This window comes from Scyliorhinus torazame, chromosome 28 (assembly GCF_047496885.1).
Source record: "Scyliorhinus torazame isolate Kashiwa2021f chromosome 28, sScyTor2.1, whole genome shotgun sequence".
In the NCBI taxonomy this organism is placed as follows: Eukaryota; Metazoa; Chordata; class Chondrichthyes; order Carcharhiniformes; family Scyliorhinidae; genus Scyliorhinus; species Scyliorhinus torazame.
Window position 1 is genome coordinate 30,498,818 of NC_092734.1, and position 7,177 is coordinate 30,505,994.

The 7,177-nt window shown below is 51.3% G+C and overlaps 1 protein-coding gene across 1 annotated transcript in view; it reads right to left on the reverse strand.

The window, feature by feature from the left end:
• LOC140403645 (transmembrane protein 150A) overlaps window positions 1–4,420 on the reverse strand; it is a 53,741-nt gene extending 49,321 nt beyond the window's left edge. Inside the window, exon 1 of the mRNA XM_072491795.1 lies at window positions 4,158–4,420. Within this exon, the coding sequence (XP_072347896.1) occupies window positions 4,158–4,222 (65 nt within the window). The 5' untranslated portion in view covers window positions 4,223–4,420. The remainder of the gene's footprint in view (window positions 1–4,157) is intronic.
• Window positions 4,421–7,177: the final 2,757 nt, after the last annotated feature.

Genomic DNA, 7,177 nt, shown 5'->3' on the forward strand with positions numbered 1-7,177 from the left:
CTGGGGTGAAGAGATTGGAAGAATCTGCGGACCCACATCCAGTTCATGTGAGCAAATGAATTAATCCCTGTTTCAGCACATTCCGAAAGAGGGATTACTTTGAAAGGGACTTTGCTCACAAGGTCTGAGACGATCTCTTGAACTTGCTTGTTTTATGGGAGGTGTTCGTCAATGGGAAAAGTCAGCATTTGTTGCCCATCCCTATTGCCCTTGAGAAGGTGATGGTGAGCTGCCTTCTTGAGCCGCTGTGGGTACACCCACCGTGCTGTTAGGGAGGGAGTTCCAGGATTGTGACCCAGGGACAGTGAAAGAACAGCCAATATATTTCCAAGTCAGGATGATGAGTGGCTTGGAGGCGAACGTGCTACTGGCGATGGTGCTTTTTCATAGACTTTCCACAGTCCAGAAGAAGGCCACTTGACCCATCGAGTGTGCACCAGCCCCTGAAAGAGCACCGCACACAGGCCCACTCCCCCACCCTAACCCCCCCAGCCCACCTAACCTGCACATCTTTGGACACTAAAGGGTGATTTAGCCTGGCCAATCCACCTAACCTGCACATCTTTGGACCGAGGGAGCACCCGGAGGAAACCCACGCAGACACGGGGAGAACGTGCAAACACAGTCACACAAGGCCGGAATTGAACCCGGGTCCCTGGCACCGTGAGGCAGCAGTGTTGACCACCGTGCCACCATCCCACTCGTATGCTGCCCCTGACCTTCCAGATCGCAAGAGGTCGCAGGATCGGAAGATTCACTGACTCCAAATTATATTTTCCTGGTGTCAAAAAGATTTTGAACACTGTCTCTGCAAATGATCAGGCTATGGGAAGAGGTGACGGGCACACTGATTGAGCCCCCGAAAGGACACTGCGCAATGAACAAGGTGGAGGTCTCTGCTCAACTAGTCAGCACGTTGTGCACTTTTCCCGGCAGAGGTGGGAGGAGGGGTGGCTGGGATGGGTGATTCGCAGGATCACACCCAGGAATTCCCCAGATTCTATCCCGGGATTATTGCTTTCTCCCTCAAGGATGTTTTCTCTTAAACCATCCAATAAACAGCTTACTGCAGTCCCGGTTGGGGACCTAACTCAAGGGGTATGCACCCCAGGAGTGACGTCACGGGGGGACCGACCATACCCCTCAGGCAGTGGGCGGCATTGGCTGCAACACCGGTTTGTACCGGTTTTACTCGCCATCAAAATCAAGACTGGATGGTGTTGCATAACCAGCTTTCCAAGTCTTCCTGCGGCTCTCCCGCCCAGTGAGTCACCTCACAACACTCTCACGACCTTCCCTTCTCCAGGAGCCCAATGTCCGATGGCACACCCCTCGAGGAGCTCATTTACATCCTGGCCAACTCAATCTTAAAGCAACACTGTCTTTTTGAAAACTCTATCTGGCAAAAACCCCTCTTCCCAACTTATTTGGTAAAAATGCTGCGTTTTGGGATTTTTAAGATATTTCCTAAAGACCATAAGACACAGGAGCAGAATTAGGCCACTCGGCCCATCGGGTCTGCTCCGCCATTCAATCATGGCTGATATTTTTCTCATCCCCATTCTCCTGCCTTCTCCCCATAACCCCTGACCCCCTTATTAATCAAGAATCTATCTATCTCTGTCTTAAAGACACTCAGTGATTTGGCCTCCACAGCCTTCTGCGGCAAAGAGTTCCACAGATTCACCACCCTCTGGCTGAAGAAATTCCTCCTCACCTCTGTTTTAAAGGATCGTCCCTTTCGTCTGAGGCTGTGCCCTCGGGTTTAGTCTCTCCGACCAGTGGAAACATCCTCTCCACGTCCACTCTATCCAGGCCTCTCACTATTCTGTAAGTTTCAATGAGATCCCCCCTCATCCTTCTAAACTCCATCGAGTACAGACCCAGAGTCCTCAACCGCTCCTCATACGACAAGCCCTTCATTCCAGGGATCATTCTTGTGCACCTCCTCTGGCCCCTTTCCAAGGCCAGCACATCCTTCCTTAGATACGGGGCCCGAAACTGCTCACAATACTCCAAATGGGGACTGACCTCAGGTTCCGATTTCTTCGCTGAGCGCCCGGCGTTGTGTCCCCTGCGAGCTGGCATGTGCCCATTACGTGGGGTGTAGTGGACCCACAGCCGGGCTGTGTGCTCCAGTTTACCTGTGGCATCAGTTGTCACCGTACGGTCTTCAATAGATGGAAGAGGCTAAATTGTATCTCGGTTATATCGCACACTGTAAGACAGTGGTGGGCAACGGCGAGAAAATGGGCGGTATGAGCGACCCTCCTTCATCACACTGGGCCGTAAGAGTGAAATCAGAATTGTTCACTAACCACAAACCCATGAATAAGATTAAATACATTTAATACACACCGAATATTTCATAACGAGTTATAGAAAATGCTTCATCATTTATATATTAATAGAACTGTCATCAACTTCAAATGGTAAAAACAATATAAATATTTACACTTTGGACACAGACTCTCACAGTCCATGTTCTTTTTTAAATTTAGAATTCCCAATTATTTTTTCCCAATTGAGGGGCAATTTAGCGTGGCCAATCCACCTACCCCTGCACATCTTTGGGTTGTGGGGGCGAGACCCACGCAGACACGGGGAGAATGTGCAAACTCCACACGGACAGCGACCCGGGGTCGGGATCGAACCCGGGTCCTCGGCGGCGTGAGGCAGCAGTGCTAACCACTGCGCCACCATGCGCCCCCCCCCCACGCCCCCCCTCACGATCAATGTTGTGAGTGATCAGCACGCACCTCACTTCACCCCCCCCCCCCCCCCCCCCCCCCGGCCGCCTCATGTGCGAATCACTTGAGCTATACCGATCGGAAAGAAATCGACACGGACTGAAGTCAGCGGTCAACGAAACGTCTCGTGGGTCCCACCTCAGAAACCAGACGAGCTGCGTGAGGCCCCCCCCCCCACCCCACCCCCCCGGGCCGCAGGATGTCCCCCTCCCCCCTCCCGTCCGCCCCCCTCTGTAAGCCATGTTGGCTGCACTCACCACACATCGCCCAGCTCAACCAAACCGCGCTGAGCACAAACAGCTGATTGACTGTAAATACAGACTTCAGCTCTCAAACCAAAACAACGGGAACACTTCCCCCAACTCCAGCTCGCGACAGGAGACAATAAAGTCACTTGTTTCAAAGTTTGCTATCTGCTGGGGCCATGGGCCTTCAGTGCTGGCTTCAGTCTGTAACATGGTCGCAATACAATCAGCGCAGATAGCTGAGGGTTTTTTTTTGTTGTTCTCCCAGGACAAAAAGGGATTTGTTTCACAACCCGTGCGTTCCTCCCACCAAATTCTTCGAATCGGATGGGGTATGGCTTGCCCCCCCCCCTCTCCCTCTCCTGCCTTCCCGTGGGTCTTTTCACAACACTCTGAAATGATTTGCGCCAGGAAAGCCCCCCCCCCCCCCCATCCTGAAACATTGGCTACAACCAAGGCCTTCGACGTAGCCCACAGGAGCACGTCGTAACCAATTCTAACCCTGGGCGTGCTTGAATCGGCGAGAATGAGTTTCTGAAGAGAATCAGGCGTTCCCATTCATCTCCCGGCGGAGGGTGTGAAAAGTCGGATTGTCGACCGCACGCCGGCGTGCCAGCACGAGAGACTTTGTTGGAACGGTGGCCGGTGGCTTGGGGACTGAAGGGAACACTCTACTTATCCACGAGAGGCTGGAGGCCCCACTTTGGGAGGTGGGATGAAGGGGAAATCAAGAAGGAATGACTTTCAGGATCAAAAGGTCAGCAACTCTTTTAAATCAGACCAGGATTGGGGAGGGGGGGGGGGGGGGGGGCTTTTAATTGGGAAGGAGAGGCAACATGCAGACGAACACATAACTCTCAATCTCAGAATTCAACAGCACATCTTAATCTCTTCAGATTGGAATATTAAAGTCTGCATTGTCATTGAGAAGGAGGGATAAATGAAAGTTGGTGAATCTACAGAGATTTCACCCCCCCCCCTTCTCTCTGTGTCAAAGGTTTGAGTGAAATGAACACTTGTGAAAAGTTAAGAGAAGAAGCCAGTTTCAGAGTGGAGTTCCGCAAAAGGGGGAGAGCAGGGAGCGAGCTGTCAGAGTCGCCGCTCCAGTGGGAAGGGGAGCTGGGTCAGGTTCAAAGAAAAAGGACAAAGAATTGCTGCTTACACTGTCCAGGTTCCTGCGATGGACACAACGCTGGTGAGCAGAGGCAGGAGCAGCCAGCAGCCCATCGTGAGTGCCAGCAACGTCAGCTCCAACAGCAGTTGGGGTACAACTCGAGCACAGCCTCAGAGAGAAGCATCGGAGGAGGAAGGAGCACCCCCGCCCCTCCCAAAAGATAGCTGACAGCCCCCTCCAGACACAGCCTGCCTGAGCTGGGTGCCTGTCCTCTGTAGCTGCTCAGGGATCAGTGAATCACTCTGTAAAAATGAGCACACACCCACAGCACAGCCAGCCCCGAGTCAGGAGGAAGTGTATCTGTTGTAACGATCATTCCTTTCTCTCTCTCTCTCAATGCAATATTGCAGCAGACTTTTCCAATCTAATACAGACCCGAGGCTTTAGAATCGCGGAACATTAACATTAACCAGACACTTGCTTCTAACTCCAAAACATTTATTAAAGGGATGGGTTTAAATGATTTGCCAGGCATTTAAAAAAAAATTTAGAGCACCCAATTCTTTCCCCCCCTCCCTCACCACCCCCCACTCCAATTAAGGGGCAATTTTTGCATGGCCTAGCCACCTAACACTGCACACCCTTTTGGATCTGAAATGAAATGAAAATCGCTTATTGTCACAAGTAGGCTTCAAATGAAGTTACTGTGAAAAGCCCCTAGTCGCCACATTCCGGCGCCTGTTCGGGGAGGCTGGCACGGGAATTGAACCGTGCTGCTGGCCTGCCTTGGTCTGCTTTAAAAGCCAGCGATTTAGCCTCGTGTGCTAGTATCTGTGGGAGGCGAGACCCACGCAGACACGGGGAGAATGTGCAAACTCCACGCAGACAGTGACCCTGGGCCGGGATCGAACCCGGGTGCTCGGCGCCGTGAGGCAGCAGTGCTAACCACTGTGCCACCGTGTTGCCCATTTGCCAGGCATTTTATTTAAACGAATCACAGCCAATGTTGCAAATACATCAAGTCCTCCAACCCTCTCTCCACCCCCCCCCCCCCTCCCCACACACACACACATTGCACATTTTACATCATTCGAGTATCAAGTTGTAACATTTTCTCTGCTCGATATCTCTCGCTCTCACCCTACCTCCCCTCCCCCTCCCGACACCCCGGCCCTTTCCCGTGTCCAGGATCAGGGTCGATGGGCAAGGGTCAATGGACTCGAAGCAGATGCTGGAAATCCGGGATAAAAATAGAAGGTTCAGGAAAAAGCTCAGCAGGTCCAAACTCGAAACGTTAACTCTGTTTCTCTTTCCACATTCGCTGCCAGACCCGCTCTGGGCTAATCCAGCATTTTCTGTTTTAACTTCAGTACAACTCGTGTTCGCCAATTGCCTCATTGCTCGCCCGTGAGCGCCGCGATATTGACCACAAAATATCCCCATACGACTGGCTTCCTCTTCTCACTTCCACGGGGGGGGGGGGTCATTGCGTGAGGCTTGCAGGGCGGAGGCTAGAAATTGGCAGAAATTGGCTTTCTATAGCACCCCCCAACTTTTCGAATTGGTTCTGAGCCTGCGGGATTCAAAAGCTGGTATAAGTCGATAGTCAGGAGCGCCTATCTGGTAGCGGTCGCTGGAGTAAAACTTACGGTTTCTTGTAGAAGGGTCTCGAAGGTCGCGAGCAGGAAGAGAAGGGTCGGGTTGAACTTGGCCCCTATTCTTATAGTCCCCGGGGGCTTCCCGCCTCTCGGGGCCGACCTTGTACCTGGTTCCAGGTGATTGGACTTGGTCCCAATCACTTGGTTCGATATGCTCCAATACTGGAGTGATTCCTTGATCGGGGGGTGGTCGTCCACCTTTCTTTGTGTCAGCTCCTGCTGGCGCCGAAAGGTCTGGGTCGGCTTTATGTTGCTAATGTGTAGCAATTGTTCCCGGGGATGGCTGATTAAAATGCAGATGGCTGGGTTGTTGTGATGTTGATGGCTGCAGGTATCGGTCTGGGTCGACTTCCCCAGAGCCGAATACACTGTTTTACCTGCAGCTGTCCGTTTGAGTCCTGTTGGCTGATTTTCCCATCAGCCTCTTTCGTTCGCTGTTTTAAATCGGGGTTTGACCATTCTAATCTGGAATCAGCCATTTTACACGGCTACAGTATGTTTTACAGACTGTCTTAAAGGAGTATCACGGCACCCTGTGTTAGTGTGCGGTCAATTCCAGCCCCACTTGACCCGGAGTCACAACACAGATTAAATTAGGTTTGATTTAAAATACCCAAGGTTCTTGGTTGAGCCTCAATAAACTACAGACACCAGGTTTGTAACTTTACAATACAAGTAACCGTTTATTATATACAGTATTATAATTAAACAGACAGTAACTGACTATCTGCTACCCCTTTCCAAACCCCCCCTTTCTAACTTGCCCCACTCTTTACACACACACACACAGACAAACAACAGAGGGGAAAGAGTAGTGGAAATGGAAAGACAATATTAATAAAAGGATAAAGATCTTTGATGCATTGGGATGACTTCCAGTCAAAGTCTTTCGGAAGTTCAGCCTTTCGCTTTGGTACTTATTCCTTCTAGGTTTGAGATTGTCTTCTCTGGCAAGGTTGTCTACCTCCTCTGCAGACTCAGCATCATTTCAGGTTCACAGCAAAGGATGTGCCGAGCACTCATTGCTTTCAGAACAACAGAGCAGCTCTTTCACTTCAGCAAACTGGAGAGAGAGTGAGAGCGAGAGAGAGAGAGAGCGAGTGGGAGAGAGAGAGAGAGAGAGACAGAGACAGAGTTCCTTTCTCTTCCAAGGTCTAAACACTTCTGGCAAGTTGTCTCAGAAAGCAACACGCAGGAACGAACCACTGACCATTGTCGGGTAGAACAATGTCCCTGGTCAACCCACCAGTTGCCTGTTAACCAATCGAACCAACTCCCCACACAACCGGATCCTAAGATCCACTCGGTGCCGAGGAGTCTGGCTTCTCCTCTCCAAAAGCAAAACCTGGGAACACAGTGTCCTGGCAAGCAGGCGGTTTCAACTTTGAGTCCTCTGCTTAAAGGCCCATC